We start from the raw sequence: 17,792 nt of genomic DNA on the forward strand, positions 1-17,792 counted from the left end.
AGTGTTTTCGCTCGAACTGGAGTTTTCCTACAAAAGGATTTTATTTCCAAAGAAATCAGTGGGAGGAAAGTAGAGCTTGAAGAAATTCAAGAATCACAAAGCATTGATACACCTATGGAGGAATTAGAGCAGGAAACACAAGTAGTTATGGAAGAGCAACCTACTCAAGTAGAACAAGACCAATGTAGGTCAAGCAGGATACGTCACCTACCTGAGAGATATGGATATCTCATAATTGATCAAGATGATGTATTACTCATGGATCAAGACGAGCATGTGACCTACCAAGAGGCCATAACGGGTCCCGAGTCTGAGAAGTGGCTAGAAGCCATGAAATCTGAAATGGATTCCATGTACACAAACCAGGTTTGGACCTTGGTAGAGCCTCTTGTAGGAGTTAACCCTATAGGATGCAAGTGAGTCTTCAAAAAGAAGACTGACATGGATGGTAAGATACATACCTATAAGGCAAGACTGGTTGCAAAAGGATATAAACAAATTCATGGGGTTGACTATGATGAAACCTTTTCACCAGTTGCAATGCTTAAATTTGTTCGGGTCTTACTTGCTATCGCTGCATATCATGATTATGAAATATGGCAGATGGATGTCAAAACTGCTTTCCTTAATGGGAATCTTCTTGAGGATGTGTACACGACACAACTTGAAGGATTTGACATACCAGAAGAAGCCCAAAAGATATGTAAGTTACAAAGATCAATCTATGGATTGAAGCAAGCTTCCAGAAGCTGTAATCTTCATTTTTATGAAACAGTAAAACAATATGGATTCATCAAGAATGAAGATGAGCCTTGTGTCTACAAGAAGGTTAGTGGGAGCATGATCGTCTTCCTGGTATTATATGTAGATGATATATTACTCATTGGAAACGATGTACCTACCCTACAACAAGTAAAGTATTGGTTGGGGAAATGCTTTTCTATGAAGGACCTAGGTGAAACATCCTATATATTAGGAATCAGGATCTATAAAGATAGATCACATAAACTGCTTGGCCCAAGTCAGAGTACATACATAGACAAAGTGCTGAGACGCTTTAATATGCATGATTCCAAGAAAGGATTCATACATATGCAATATGACTTGTGTCTATAAAAAACACAATCCCCTTATACTAAGGAAGAAAGGATAGCATGAATAAGATTTCATATGCATCTGCAATAGGATCTATCATGTATGCCATGTTATGTACTCAACCAGATGTCTCATATGCTTTAAGTGAAACGAGTAGGTACCAATCTGATCCCGGTGATGCTCATTGGGTAGTTGTCAAGAATATACTTAAGTATTTAAGAAGGACTAAGGACTCATTCTTGATATATGAAGGTCAGGAAGAGCTTGCTGTAATTGGATACACCGATGCTAGCTTCCAGAAAGATAAGGATGACTTTAGATCGCAATTTGGTTATGTGTTTTGCTTAAACGGTGGCGCTGTGAGCTGGAAAAGTTCAAAGCAAGATACAGTTGTTGATTCTACAACCGAGGTCGAGTATATTGTTGCCTCAAGTGCAGCAAATGAAGTTGTTTAGATCAAAAAGCTCATTAGTGAACTTGGCATAGTTCCTAGCATTGTGGATCCCATTGATCTATATTGTGATAACAATGGTGCTATCGCACAAGCTAAGGAGCCTAGATCTCACCAATGATCCAAACACATACTTAGGCGTTATCACCTTATTTGAGAGATAATAGATAGAGGAGATGTGAAAATGTGCAGAGTACATGCACTTGACAATATTGCTGACCCACTGACAAAGCCTCTTGCGCAGTAGAAGCATGTTGGCCATACTAGATCTATGGGCATTAGAGGTATGCCTGATTGGCTATAGTGTGGGTGTAAGCCCTATAGGCCAATACTTTTGGTACTTGTATAGAATTATTTATTAATAATAAAAAGGTTTTTTCTTTATTATGTTTGTTTAATAAAGTCCCTAAAATAGCTAGTCCGTTTAATGTATCAAGTGTGACTTAATTATGAGATCCCATTAAACATAAGGACAATATTCTTAAAGTATCAGTAGTCGAGATTTGTTATGAAGTGGGATAACATTAAAGCATTAAGATTTTTATGTAGATAGACTGATGATCACATCTCATGGATCATGGATAAGGAGTTATCAAGTCTTAAACATAAGTATGAATATTGAGAGTAATATTTATACTGGATTGACCCGCTATGAGAACACTATATAGAATGTTATGCTAAGTGTCATAAGTTATTCTCGTGGTGATAATGGTGTATACCACCCTTTGACCTGAAACCACTATCTACCCTAGATATAGAGTCGAGTGCCTTATTGCTGATCAAACATTGTCCGTAACTGGATAACCATAAAGACAGTTAATGGGTACTCCACGAAGCATGCTAAGGGACATGAGTGACATAGATGGAATTTGCCCATCTTGCGTAACAGGATAAATGTCTACGGGCCCAATATTGAACTGGACAAGGATGACGGTCTATGCCTAATGTTCAATATAGACATAAGGTCAAAAGAGTAATTATACACATAAGTATTATCACAAAAGGATTTATCAGATCCATGACATTTTCGTGTCTTGGGTAGCAGTGATGGGTTGCTAAATACCGCTCACTGTTTATTATGTTAAATACATGATTTAATATAATTACCAATGTCGCGAGAACCTATAAGGTCACACACAAAAGGACGGATTGATGAGAGATAAAGTAAATAAGGAACATTGTAAGGTACGATGCACTTAAGTGAATTGTAGAACATCATAAGGTACGATGCACTTAAGTAGAATACGAAATATGGTAAGGTACCACGTGCTTAAGTGATTTTGGTATATCATAAGATATGTGCCACATACACTTAAGTGAGCTTTTTAGCTTACATCCCACACAAGTGGTTCTATAAATAGAACCCTTATGTAGAAGCATTTGTGTAGTTGGAATTTTGTCTCTCTCTCTCTCTCTCTCTCACACACACACACACACACACACACACACACACACACACACACACACATACACACACACACACATACACACGCACACACACACACACACACACACACACACACTCAAAGCCTTCATTCGTAGCAGCTAGCACTGAGATTGAAGAAATCTGTTCGTGTGGACTGAGTAGAGGCGTTGTCATCATTCAACGTTCGTGATGGCTCCGTAGATCTGCATCAAAGGTTTTAATCGCCACAAGAGGTAACGATTCTATCACTGATCATGCCCATTCGTACGGATCACTAAAGGAGAAATTTTTTATATTCCGCTGCGTTTTGGATCGCTATTCTCCTTTATTTGTGTTTTTAGTATTATAGAAAGAGTTTGATATGCTTAAAGTGTTTTTGAAGCATTTATGAAGAAGGAAAGTTTGAAAATTCAATGACCTAAAGTCAGGTTTTTTTTATGAAAGAAGTTCAAGTTTAAAAATCCTAAGATTGGACTAGGGTTTAGAAGGGGATAAAGGGCACAAGATGGGTACAGGAAGCTACAAACACATATAATTAATATGCACATGACAATAAGTCAACTATAATTCATTTTCCTTGGATTATGAAAGAAGTTCAAGTTTAAAAATCCTAAGATTGAACTTGATTATGATGAATGGAGATCACTTGAATATTGTGAACGAATGAGAAGCTTGAATTACTGAGGAATGCCCATAATCTTGACCAGTCAATCACTTGAGCTTCTTAAACTAACACATCTACCCTGTGAAAGAATCAAATAAAACAAAACATATTTTTGTATTTTCATAAGGTTGGTAATGCATAAAAGACACACGCATGAGGTGTTTGATGCTACTCAAATGATGAAAATGAGATGGGATATTAGGGGTAAAAATTAGGGTAGGACATTAACGTTTGTTTAACAACTTGCATTGTAGGGGGTATGTTGAGATATAATATAACCCAAGTTGCGGGAGGCCCAAACCCAAAGATAATAAAGGTTTATGGTTGTTATATTTGTTATTTTAGTAGTCAAGTCACTTAGGTGTATATAAATAGATACATTGTAATTCAGTTTTATATCACAATCATTCTTCAATAACAATAATTCTTATTTCCTGACTCTCTCTCTCTCTCTCTCTCCTCACTAAAAGTGTCTCATGAACTAATAAAATGCACTATCAAGGATGTGTTTCAACAATTCATAGATTTACCAAGTTTCATATTCAAGCATAAACTAAAATTTGTTGTAAAATCAAACCATATGTGTAAAATACCAATCATCAAAGATCTCCATTTGAATCATTATAAATTGTTAGCATCCATGTAGTTTTAAAAATGAATCACCATATTTGATACAAATCAAGTATGTCAATATTAAACAGGTGATCACCAATATAAATCAAACAATTATGATTTTTCTATTTTTTTATTTAAAGTAAATAAAAGTAAAATAATTATTTTAAAAGATGTAGATAACATAAAAGAAAAAGGAAAAGTCGTTTACCAACTAACAAAGTGTTTGGAAGACCTCCTTGTACACAACATTAGTAGTAGTCAAACATGGTGCATTCTCCTTGTCATGTATTATAATTTTCAAAACACTTTTGCTCTTAACTCTTGAAATTGTAATATACAATTGACCATAACTAAAAATAGGTATATGTAAATACAATCTCACACTATCAAGTGATTGACCTTGGGACTTATTTATTGTAATTGCATACGAGACAATGATGAAAAATTATCTCTTAATCAACTTGAATGACCATGGTGAACCAGAAGGTGACATATACATATAAGGAATATAAATTATGTTACCAATGTTCTTTCCGAACATAACTTTTGCCTCAATAACGTGATTTGCTAACCTTGTCACAATTAATCTTGTTCCATTGCACAACTCTTCAGTCTGGTCCAAATTTCTCATTAGCATAATGGGGGATCCAACTTTCAATTTGATCATATGATTTGGTAGACTTGTACTAAGAAATTTATGGAGTTAGCACTTCATAAGCTTGATTATAATTGACTTTCGTTCTATCATTTGAATCGTAACTCATATACTCTTTCTCTTCTCCTAAAAAATTGTATAAGATTAAAATATTAATAATAGAATTTGATATATATGATTTTTATATGCATAAATTAATGCAAGTTAACGCTTTTTACATGGAATCAAGTCTAATACACAATGATTGATTATGTTCACTACTTCAATGGTTGAAGAAAGAATAGTTATGCATTGTAAGAATTATTCTTTTTTGTATATGCTATCAACAATAGCCCTTATAGGATCCTCAAAACTTGATATTAATATCTCTTAAAGAACTTCTATATCTACCAAATCATCAGTTGGTTCACAAATCTTACCATCCCCTACATTTAAAATCCATTTTGAGAATTCATAATCTTGATTAATTCCAAGTGCATTGTTTTGACAAAATAAAATTAGATAAACATTTGACTCATAGGTAAGACATACATGTCGTGGGATAAAAAAATGCAAAATTTCCAAAGAATCATTATATTGAACTTTATGGATGTTCTATATAAACCACTTGTAGTATATACATATGACACATTTTCCTTTTTTAACACGTCTTCAATTGGACGTGTCATTAACTTGGTATGATAGTTTGAAACTATAACAAAGATTGAACAACATTCAACAAAATTTAATGAATTTTCCAAACAGTGAAGTACTTATGAAATTCTCATTGAAGTTTATTAACATACTTTTTTCAACAACAAAGAAGGAATACATATTTCCATTGAAAAATGTTCAACCACACATCACGTTTTCCAAACAGTAATATGAACTCCTATATTGTGATGTCATAGATACCAACAATAATATGAATTATATGAAATATTTACATTGAAAAAATTTCAAGCACACATCACGTTTTCCAAACACAAAAGTTTATGAACATCAATGACTTCTTTGAACTTTTGTGTTTCCAAAAATAAATATTGAACGACATTCAACAAATAGAAGGTATAATCCATGATATAAATCTATATGAAATTCAACATTGAGCAAGTCGAGAAGGAAGACAAATATAATCGCGTTATTTAAACATTCAAGTTTATGAACAATCATGACAACTTTGAGCAAGAGTTTTCCAAAAACAAAGATTAAATAATATTCAACACAAAGAAAACACGAATAAGAAATCAAAGATTGAACATAAACTGCGATCGATGGAACAGAGATATAACCAAACCTATGGAACAAAGAGTAAAAAAATCACCTTGTTGGCATTCTGCGATAGCGATGGTAAATTTCTTCTTGCGCTCTACATAATTGGTGGAACACTACAACATTGATGGTAAAATTTGCGATGAAGGTGGCGAAATGAAGAGAGTGAATTTTGAATCTTTGAAAGTAATGTTCTTTTAATATTTCACCAATCAATGCGTGTCACTCCAAGTTCTAATGTGTCATTTGAGTACTCTATGCATCAAGTATAATTAAAATTAAAAATGACATATTTGAAATTGAAAGGAGACTTTTCAATTTTGTATGGATAATTTAAAGAATTAACTAAATGTGTTTAGACAAAAATAACCCGTAACTAAGACAAAACAGTCTGAATTAAAAAGGGTTTAATAGCTATTTCTAGGGCATATACTAGATAACAAAAGTCATAATCCTTTTGTTAGTAATTGTTTACTCCATACTAATTTGCTTTTGATTTAACAGCACCTAATTGTCGTTTACTCAGAGCGAGTTGAAAAAAGAAAAAAAAGTACAGCCGCCGGTGGAAGCAGCACACCAGCCTCTTTCCCACGATCACAAGGTACTCATTTTTCTGTTTCTCTCTAATTCTCTCCCAATCCTTCATCTTTTCCAAATCTTACATTCCATTTTCTAGGTTTCTCTATCAGTTGAAATTAACATGGCAACGCAAGTTGGTTGCGTTAAAAGCGTCTTCCATGTATCGACTAATAGTCAAATCTTTCATCGGGAATCACCGTTATTGCCGTGTCGAATTGGGTATACAGCGCGTGTTGCTCACGTTCCCCTTGTGAGGAAAGTGTCCAGTAATGCAATTAGAGTCCGTTGTTGCAGCAACAATGGGAGGAAAAGTGGTGTGGCGGTGGAGAAGGTGGAGGAAATTGAAAACAGTTACACCTGTGTTATGAAATTTGGTGGGTCTTCCGTTGCCAATGCCGTGAGGATGAGAGAGGTTGCTAACCTTATACTGAGTTTTCCTGAAGAAAGGCCTATCATTGTTCTATCTGCTATGGGAAAGACTACTAACAGGCTTTTACTGGTATTGCTTTTCTATTTCTTGCTTCTTTTTTTTTTTCATGGCTTAATTAACTTTTTAGTCCATATATGTATATAGAATAGACCTATTTCAGCTTTAGGGTATATTGGGATGAACAATTTAATCAAAAAATGTATATAGGATATGTAAAATGAAAATATAGTCCTTGTTTTCTGGCCGACCGCTATGAGAAGAGCCTTAGGTGCATAACACTTTAGCGGACGCTGTAAGGTAAATAGTAGGATAGCGGCCTCTATCGTTTTCCCCTATATTATATACCTTCTATTGGCCTGTGCTAGTAGGTTACTAAGTCCTGACTGACATGTGATAGTCAGTAAGTTACAGTAGTTACAGCATTTATATCTGTCTTTGACAGAACCATGCTTTTGTCTTGTCAGGCCGGAGAAAAAGCTGTAAGCTGTGGAGTTACTAATGCCGATAGTATCGATGAGCTCAGTGATATAAAAGACTTGCATCTCAGGTCTGGACAATGGACTGTCCTTTTAGTCTTCCCAAGTGCAGTGAAAACGCTTTCAACAAATAAATAAAGGAAATCACCTTTTTAATTGACTGTGCTCTCTCTTTGTCACTGTGTGTTATCTTATTCAGGACAGTGGAGGAACTTGGAGTGGACAGAGATGTTATTGCAAGTGAGCTATATTCTTCCGCATTACATAATTTTTCTATTACACTGGATTCTGTTCTGTAACTGGGAAGTTATATTTATGCATTTGTGTGTTGCTCCATTATGCTTATGAGTGTTAAACATTTGTTTGAATATATCAGTTTATTCACAATATGCTTTTATGCTAGTTACAACTTGTTTTACTTTTATTTCTAGTTTCAATTTAAGCATTATGATATCAATGTTCATGTTTTACTGAAAGTATTCTTTAGAAGTTTGCTAAACTAAAGAGCTTATTTTAATATGGTTGCTTGATATTGAATATGCCGTGAAAGTTGTATAGTGGTAGGCTAGTTGTATAGTGATTGGCAATATTTTATATTCAATGGCTTACATGATGAAACTGGTCCTTTCATGAGTGAGAAGATGCTGTATATGATAATGGTAATTGGTAATTATTGTAATTGGCAAAAAGGACATACCACAATTTGAGCTTGTTATATCATACTAATTCTACAGAGGCCTTCTTTATTCTCAATATGCATATTCAATAAGTTTTATTTTGTATGTACTCATATTTTTGCGTGTCTTGGTGTTGGGTGTTGCCACATGAACAGAGCATCTAGAAGAATTGGAGCAACTTCTTAAGGGGATTGCTATGATGAAAGAATTGACTCCACGGACGCAAGATTACTTAGTCTCATTTGGAGAGTGCATGTCCACTAGAATCTTTGCTGCATATCTTAATAAAATAGGTGTTAAGGCTAGTCAGGTATGTTTCTCTTGTTTGCCTATGAGTACATATTGCAGCTAAATTATTTGGTTTTGAAATTGCGATGAGGGGATTGCCTAACTCTGGATCCCGATCATATAATTTGTTCCTAATGCAGTATGATGCATTTGAGATTGGTTTTATAACAACTGATGACTTCACTAATGCCGACATTTTGGAAGCAACATATCCAGCTGTTGCGAAGAGGTTACATAGTGACTGGGTTTCTGATCCTGCAATTCCAGTTATTACAGGCTTCCTTGGAAAGGTCTTTGTGATACCTTACATTTTTAATGGTTTTTCCTCCCCTTGTCCTGCTCTCTACATTTGCTAAAGTAAGAAACTCGCAAATACGTGTAATATTTTTTACTTCTTTCAGGCCCGGAAATCATGTGCAGTGACAACACTGGGTAGAGGGGGCAGTGATTTGACTGCTACAACAATTGGAAAAGCACTAGGACTGCCAGAGATTCAGGTTTGTACATAAACTCTTAGTTGGGCATGTCAAAATCTTGCCAGAATGTCAGTGTACTTATTTTACATATTCATATTATAAATAAATAGTAGGATGAAGTATGAACGACTGAAATAATTTATGCATAATTTCCTTAGCTTGTAGACTAAGCGTTGATAAAAAGAAATGGCTAATCTCGGTCCCTTTAACAGGTATGGAAAGATGTTGATGGTGTTCTAACATGTGATCCAAATTTATGCCCACAAGCAGAACCTGTTCCATTTTTGACATTTGATGAGGCTGCCGAGCTTGCTTACTTCGGTGCTCAGGTATCATTATTCATTATGTTCCCTTATCCTGTTCTCTTGCCAAAGTACACTATATCATTTTTTATGGGTATAAAATGTTTATGCATTGTAGTTTGTACTCTTTGTTCTTCTTTAGTGATTCACATTCCTCATTGCCACAATCCAAAATATCAGAAATAATATTTTAAAATTTATATTTGCTTTACAGAGTATAGATCCCACATTTTGGGATAGAGTTTGATTATCATCATATTTGTTTCTTCCCTTCACAATTTTTTATATTTAATTTGATTCATTTTGAAAATAGAAGATAGCAAACAATGCAAATGAATGGCTAGGGACTAGGGAGGGTATGTTGTCCGGCAAATAGTGGAACTAAATAAAGGAGTCTACATGACTGACACAACAAGGCTGTTCAGTCTTTTAACGCATCATAAAGTGATTCTCTCTTAAAAATGGTCATGAAGGGAATATCAGACAGCAGCTTTTTCAATAACTAACATATGGCTATTCTGCTCCATCCTTAATTCCTTATATACGTGAGAACCACATAACACAATAACAACAATTACCACAAAAACCCTTTGCCACTAAGTGGGATTGGCATTATGGATCAAAGTCAAACAATACTAGTGTATTTGGAGAGCCACACAACACAGAGGAATAGTAACAATTGTTACAAATTTTTGAATATTTATTCTTATCAAATTCTTTGAGTTGTATTAGAAGAAACTGAGCCATGCAAAAAGTAGGCACCAAATGTTCACCAATGATGCCATACAATTTAATCGAGCATTTATGTAGCTGATCACAGTGTGAAAATAAGTGGGCTACTCTCTAGAGCTAGACTTGCATATAATGCACGTTTTGAAGAAAGTAGAAACATCCATCTGGCCCTGCATTTATGCAATCTGTTATTCTGAATTAATCTGATATATGTGATTGAACTGGACCGAAAAAGAAAAGGAAAGAAAAAATATTTATTGAATTGAATGAAAGAATGATACCAAGAGTTATTTGTAATATGTGAGCGTAATGGATGATAATAATGAAATGTAGGTGATCTAATATTGATACTCTCTGGTTTTTCGTTGCCGGCAGAGGTTGTTACATTAATCACATAAAATACAAATTGTTGTCACAAGAAAATAACTGCAGAAAACCAACAAACCTCCAGGAAGTAGAGAGCCTAATCTCTCCCAACCAACCAAACTTAAGCAAACAACCGAAGTAGCAGTATATGTCCATCATTATTCTATTTAATACATGAAAGTAAACTATATCCGGCCTTGTCTATTAGGCCTACGCCTCATGTAGATATTCTTAATTGGAAGCCTAACAAATACTCAAGTCTCGACTACCAAATTGTCTAATATGTTGTCCTTTTCAATTTCCTTTCAAACTGTTTATACTCCTTACACTTCTCCTAACCAACTATCTAACTAACTAGCTGTGGCCAACTCTGATGAGTTGAAACCTGGCTCTGACTAGCTTAGACCAACTCCAATGAAAGGAACCCAGTCCACCATCTTTCACTCTAGTAATTTTGAGCCTTATGGTTTGTTAATTTGTCCAACGACTTTGAATAAGTTATGCTCTTTTTGTGAGATTAGTTGCAAACATATCTTGTGACTTGTTAATTTTGCTGTCAATTTTTAATTGTAATGCTGGTCTGGCCTGGCCAGGTTAGAATGCCGAATATTGAACTTTATATTACTTAGTTAGAATGTGGAATGTTGAATTAGTTAGATTGCTGACTTTTTCTATGGACCGAGTGTTTTTGAAGTTTCTCAAGTTTGACAACCTTGCACAACACCCAAATTTTAAATACAAAACTGTATACAATAAAACTATTGGAAATCATCTTGTACTAGAGACCACACAATGAGCTTTAATCTTTCAAGTGGGACCTTCAAATTTCAGATAAGTTTCATCATGAGAACATAAAGGTCTGTTTGGGAGTTTGGAGGAGAAGGGAGGGGAGGACTTTGAAAAAAGGGAAAGATTGAGTGGAAAAAATTGAAGGATTTTGATTGGGAGGGTTTTGGAGGATTTGTTTTTATTCATAACACCAAAAACCTCCTAATTTGGGAGAACTCAAAATTTGTATTGAAGGAGGATTTTGGAGGGCTTACATAAATTTTCCAAATATATTTTATATTGTTATAGTATTCTAAAAATTAAAAATGTAGTAATGATAAACACTCTTTTATCATTCTATAGAAAATCATTCTTTCAGAAAATGTCAAATATTATTCTATATTTTATTTTAATTTTTTTTTTAGAAGTCTTCCCCTCCCCTCCAAACTCCCAAACAAAGCCTAAATGTTTCATTAAGTACAGTGGCTAGAGGTGTGCGTGGATTATAGATGCTAAGGAATAAGAAAATATCTAACAAGTCATTGAAAGAGTAAAGTTAAGAAGGCATTTATCCACATAAGATGTAAACTCAGAAATGCCTCATTAAGTACAGTGGATAGGCAATGAATTTAGGAAAAGTTGTAAAAGAATGAGTTTATACTTCCTAACTTTACTTTCCCAAAACTAATCAAATAATCGTCTCCTAAACCAGTATTCCAATTGGACAAAATATAGATTCACGATTGAGTTTCTGAGCTTCATCACTCCAATTCCACTCTAGGCACTGACATTAAGTGGCTTAGCTGAGTTTGGTTTTGAACTGCATGGGATTAAATGGCCTAGATCTAAATATTATGATTAAGATCATTATTCCATTCTGGATGCTGTCAAATGCCAGCTATCAAAACCTCTAATTTGTATAAAACGTTCAACAAAAAACAAAATTTCTTGGCCAATTGACTCGGCTCGCCATATTATCTCAGACTTGTATTAATAAAGGCTGTTCCTCACATTGTTTATGGGTTATTTACCCAGTTTCTAGTAAAGTCTGTAGCACTGTCATGAACAGCATGGGTTTGCAATTGATATGATATGGACCTTGGGATATTAGATTAATCTTGTGCGTGAATTATATCTCTAATTTGCAGGTCTTGCATCCACAGTCTATGAGACCTGCCAGAGAAGGTGATATTCCTGTTAGGGTTAAAAATTCTTACAACCCTAAAGCTCCGGGTACCCTTATAACCAAAACAAGAGACATGAGCAAGGTTTGTAGAAATGTGTCTTGGCGCATAGAAAATATGATTATCTGAAGTATGATTTTAGTCAATGCTAACTATTCCTATTTTCAATTCCAGGCATTATTAACTAGCATTGTTTTGAAACGTAATGTTACCATGTTGGATATCGTAAGCACTCGCATGCTCGGTCAGTTTGGGTTCCTTGCTAAGGTGAGAAAGTTAATGACGGTGAAACTTGTCCTCCTAGTGGATGAATACTTTTGTCTTCATGTTTGTACATTTATGCAGGTGTTTTCAATCTTCGAAGATTTAGGCATATCAGTTGATGTCGTAGCTACAAGTGAGGTTAGTATTTCCTTGACGTTGGATCCGTCAAAGCTGTGGAGCAGAGAGCTAATTCAACAGGTAAGCTTTACTCCCATTCAATATTTTTTTGAGTTCCTTCCTTCAACTATTTTGTTGACGATTTATAATATTATTTGAAAAGTCTAGTTCTTTGTTTATTTTTTCAAATTTTGCAAAACAATGCTGTTATGGGTGAGTTTTTTTTAATAAAAGAAGCATGGCCTGGCTGGTAATTAGAAAGCATGACCCAACCAGCTGGCCAAGTCACCAGTTATTTGCACACATGACTTTTTCGTTAAGCACTGAGATTGGTCATATGATGAGTTATTGGGTTAGCCGGTCCAACTGTCCTGTCCAAGCTGATAATTTAACATTGCAATGGGATCATTTGTTCGATGTAGCCTCTCTTATCTAATGGGATTGTCTTTGGTTATTATTATTAATTTTCCGGATGGTTCTATAAGATAACATCTATCAACTTGACACATATTTTACACTAAAAAGACCCTTGTGTAATTCTAATTGGCTGTTATTCTTTCTCTCTTTCCAGGAACTTGACTATGTTGTTGAAGAACTGGAAAAAATTTCTGTGGTGAATCTCCTAAAGAATAGATCCATTATCTCCCTCATTGGAAACGTTCAGATGTCATCACTAATACTGGAGAAGGTTTTGTATTGCAGTATCTCTATTTGAATATTTGTCTACAATTTATTAATAAAAAGTTGTTTTAATGCTTAGAGATGCTACAATATCACTATTTGGGCCTTCTGTCCTATCCCTCCCTTTTGATTTCTGGCTTGAGGATGTGATTTTTGTTGATGGTGCCTTTTCTTCCTAACATAGGGCATTGTCAAAATCAGCATATAATTAAATTCCATGCATTGTTAAATGGCACTTTTCAAGCATATAATTAACTTGATTGGCACCAACCTGCATGATTATAAATCTTCCGCATAAAATTGATGTTTTGCTCTTTTTTTGGCTTGCATTTTATTGCAGGCCTTTCAAGTTCTTCGCACCCTTGGTGTCACTGTTCAAATGATTTCTCAAGGTGCATCTAAGGTATTCATCTATCAGCTATTGAACTATGCATTTCACCTTCAGTCCGTCCTTCTACTGCCAACAAGCTAAAATATAATTAATCAATTTAAGGGCTTTCACCCTCTTTAATAATATTATCATTAGGGGGAAAATGAATATTTTTGTTTTTTGTTCTTGTTTGTTTTACGGCAGGTAAATATCTCATTAGTTGTAAACGACAACGAAGCAGAGCAGTGTGTCAGGGCCCTTCATAAAACCTTCTTTGAGTGCGAGGTCTCTGAATTAGAGAATGAATGCATATCAAAAAATGGTTCTGTTCCTGCATTATCTTAAAGAAGACACTTTCAGATCAAGTTCTACTAGAAATATTCCTGTGTAGCAGATAATTTTTATTAACATTATGGTTTAAAGACAATTTTGGTTGGGAGGAATGATATATAAATACATTATGTACTAGTCCAGTTGTTTGTTTCTAGATCATACCTTGGTATCTTTTGGTAGCCACCCCGCAACAGGGGGATTTGACTGAATTGAGGTTATTAGGTTTTTTTTTAGCAAATGTACTGAGAACACACGGCAGACTTAATGAAAAGTATATTATTTAATAATACATTAAAAAATAAAAATACTTTTTTTCACTAAATAATTCTATTTTAAAGTATTTTAAGTGTCATTTCTAATAGCTTCCTTTATTATATTTTTGGATGTTGGATCTACACAGAAACTGGAAGTCCCTTTATGTCCTATGAGATGGATCTGAAGTAGGTATCCATGTATTTATATGTATATTTTTCTTTACAAGTATTTATATCTCATATGTATATGTTTATTTTTCTTTACAAGTATTTATATCTCATATATGTATATGTTTATTTTTCTTTACAAGTATTTATATCTCGTGTTTTTAAATGATGTTCCCTAAAATAACGTTCATGTGTAGAATTTAAACCTTCATAGTTGATAATTTGGGTGAAGGTTAAGATGTTGAATTTTTTTTTTATTATTAGGATGAACTATTAAAATACATAGAATATGTTAGCAAGTTTAATAACAATTTATATGATTATTCAATAGAATCTTGAATTATATTTGTATTTTTTATAATTTATATAAAAAGTGTTTATAAAATTATTCACTAGTCAAAATAAATATTTCAAATATAAATTATAAAATCATTTATTTTTATGATAATTAATAGTTTATTAAAAAATATTAAAAACCATTATTGTTTCTCTCACATGAAAAACATTATCATAGTAAAATATCAAACAATCACGGAGTAGTGAATTGAATAGACAAATAATCACTTTTCTTTGAAGTGTAGTTCATCTGCGACAAAGTATTTGAGAATTGCTCTTTCCATCCTTAGGGTTCTCCTACACCATCCTGAAAAGATTCAAATGTCTCCAGCATCCGGATATGCATCTCCGAACGCATATTTTAACACAGTTGAGGCGAAAATGGTGCGACACCTTTTTTCTATTAATATTTAATATGTAGATTGATTCGGAGATGCATCTTCGTAACTCCTTAGTTCATTAGTTTCTGAGCTTTTCGAAGATACATCTTTGAAATATACTCTGTAAGTTCAAAACAGAAAGATTGACAGAATGAAAACCCAACATAAATTAACATCAAAATTTACAAAACAGAAAGATTGACAGAATGAAAACCCAACATAAATTAACATCAAAATTTACAAAACAGAAAGATTGACAGAATGAAAATCCAACATAAATTAACATCAAAATAAATATTACATAGATAAACATTACATAAGTTTAACATTACATGTCATTAAAAGTAGGTAGTCCAAGGCGTTGCAACATTTCTTATAATATCTTCGGGCAATCTTTGAATCGTCACATCCACTTCAATCGGACATTTGTTGAGTAACGTTAAAAGGTACTCTAATAACCTTTAAATCATCATTTGTCTTCAATTCAAACATGGTGAGCCGTATCTTCCATTTGTTGTTTATCGAGGGTGAACGATACAGTTTGACTACTCTGCGATTTTTTGGATATCGCATGAGAGTATACAATTTGGTTTTCAGATCGACGAGAAGTATGTCCTCGCATATCCGAAATTGAAATGGGATTTTGCGTCATTGAAATACACAAATGCAATATAAAAGATATGTAGTCATTGTGGTTTGTGTAAATAAAATAAAATTATAGACGCTATTTATAGAAGTTGTAGAGTAATAAGGATCTTACAAACATGATCATATATGCATGAAAGACTTCAGAGATACATATTCGGATACGCCTTCTTTTTAAAAAAATAAGGGTATATCCTGATATGCATCTCCGGATGATACATTGTTTTATTTTTTTAATAATTAGAAGGTGTGTCCGGAGATGAATCTTCAGATGATCCCCTGTTTTGTTTTGTTTTTATAATTAGAAGGTGTGTTCAGAAATGCATCTCCAGAACCACCCAAAAATTATGCAAAACAAATCCAATTGATAATGCAAATCAGAATTTTAAAAACAAAATTTGTCCTGAAAATATCATCCAATTTTATAACATTATGTAATGTGTCAGTTACAAAAAAACGTATTACATTGTTAGATTACAACTTGATGACTTCTCAACAAGTGTACCGATAGTGTCACAGTAATAAATCAGGTTGAGTTTAAAATCCCCTCGCGAAATAACTCACTAATCACTACTCGAAGCTTCATATCCATAGTCCACCAGCGTAAGTAGGATTAAACAATGCACAAAATGTTAGTACCGTATGCCACTTATCTTATTCCTAATAAACCAGTATAAGTACAACAATTTCCCTAGGTCCAACACATAGACTAATAGTCAGTATTCCATATGTGTCCATAATCAATTTAAAAGAGTATACCACATAAAAAGCATTAAGAACAATAAGCAATTGAATGAGATTATAAATCAAAAGATTTATACAAAGTCAAATCAACATATTACCCAACACTATTGAGATAAGTTTATCATAACACAACCTAGTCTAAAGGAGCTTAGCTACTCATAATTCAGATTACAATACCAAAAACAATAGATGAAAATAGAATGTGAATTTCCTGGAAGTAATGGCCTCTAATAGCTTCCAATGCCCTCAAAATCATCCTTGATGTTGTCAAAATTGTGCTTTGCTCTCCAAAATTCGTAACCCTTATCAAAGTGCTGAATTTACCCTTAAAAATAGCTCATAATAGATCAAACGCATCAGAAAAAGCCCAGAAAAATGAGTCATCGCGCGCATGATTATTTGCATCGCGCGTGCGATGCAGCCTTTATGTCAATATCGCGTGCGATGATGCGCATGAATTTTCCTTAAGTTGCACTCTTCTTCTCCCCTTTTCACCCAAATTTCCACTAAGTCCAATTTCTTCACACTTAGTTATTTTTTCCTCATTCTTTGGTATTTCTTCTTCATTTTAGCTCATCTTTCACCTGTTTTGATCTGATTCTTCGACTAAATTTATGCAATGATGAACTGTCATCACAACCTCAAACTTGAATTGTTGTTTGTCCTTAAGTAACCCGCATGCAACTACACATTCCAATAAAAAACAAGTTGTATAATAACAATCGAGCATTACCAAATTAAAATTTTCTTTTACTTGACCATTGTTCTAACTTCTGAATTATATTCGACAAATTCGAAAAACGTCTTCAAACATTGATGAGTACTCAACCCATCTCTCAGCTCACATTGACCCACTTAATGGATAAGGTTGTCTCTCAATCAACATGCAAACTCAAATGTGCTTAGCTTGACCATGTTCTAATATAGTTCATCTCATAAATCACAACACATACATTTGAGGTCTTTTTAGGTTGTAACTTGACTTATATTTGGATAGGATATTTTTAGGAACGTAGGTTTAAACCTTTAGAGATCGGTGTCTAGTTCTCCTTTTAATATCATACC

At 33.9% G+C, this 17,792-nt stretch overlaps 1 protein-coding gene across 1 annotated transcript; it reads left to right on the plus strand.

Annotated features, from left to right (window-relative positions):
• The first annotated feature begins 6,580 nt into the window (after positions 1-6,580).
• Positions 6,581-14,409, plus strand: LOC127126762 (aspartokinase 1, chloroplastic). The gene is made up of 14 exons (XM_051055753.1): positions 6,581-6,758; positions 6,834-7,235; positions 7,631-7,713; positions 7,842-7,882; positions 8,475-8,629; positions 8,748-8,897; positions 9,009-9,104; positions 9,296-9,412; positions 12,400-12,519; positions 12,610-12,702; positions 12,781-12,897; positions 13,388-13,504; positions 13,838-13,900; positions 14,072-14,409. Exons 2-14 carry the CDS (start codon positions 6,858-6,860, stop codon positions 14,210-14,212), a joined length of 1,671 nt encoding a protein of 556 aa, XP_050911710.1. The 5' UTR covers positions 6,581-6,758; positions 6,834-6,857; the 3' UTR covers positions 14,213-14,409.
• The last annotated feature ends 3,383 nt before the right edge of the window (positions 14,410-17,792 follow it).

This window comes from Lathyrus oleraceus, chromosome 3 (genome assembly GCF_024323335.1).
Source record: "Lathyrus oleraceus cultivar Zhongwan6 chromosome 3, CAAS_Psat_ZW6_1.0, whole genome shotgun sequence".
NCBI classification, from domain to species: Eukaryota; Viridiplantae; Streptophyta; class Magnoliopsida; order Fabales; family Fabaceae; genus Lathyrus; species Lathyrus oleraceus.

Coding starts and splice junctions, on each gene's coding strand:
- LOC127126762 (XM_051055753.1), top strand. CDS start 6,858: ATGGCAACGCAAGTTGGTTGCGTTAAAAGCGTCTTCCATGTATCGACT. Junction 12,520..12,609: donor AAACAAGAGACATGAGCAAG/GTTTGTAGAAAT, acceptor TTTCAATTCCAG/GCATTATTAACTAGCATTGT. Junction 12,703..12,780: donor AGTTTGGGTTCCTTGCTAAG/GTGAGAAAGTTA, acceptor ACATTTATGCAG/GTGTTTTCAATCTTCGAAGA.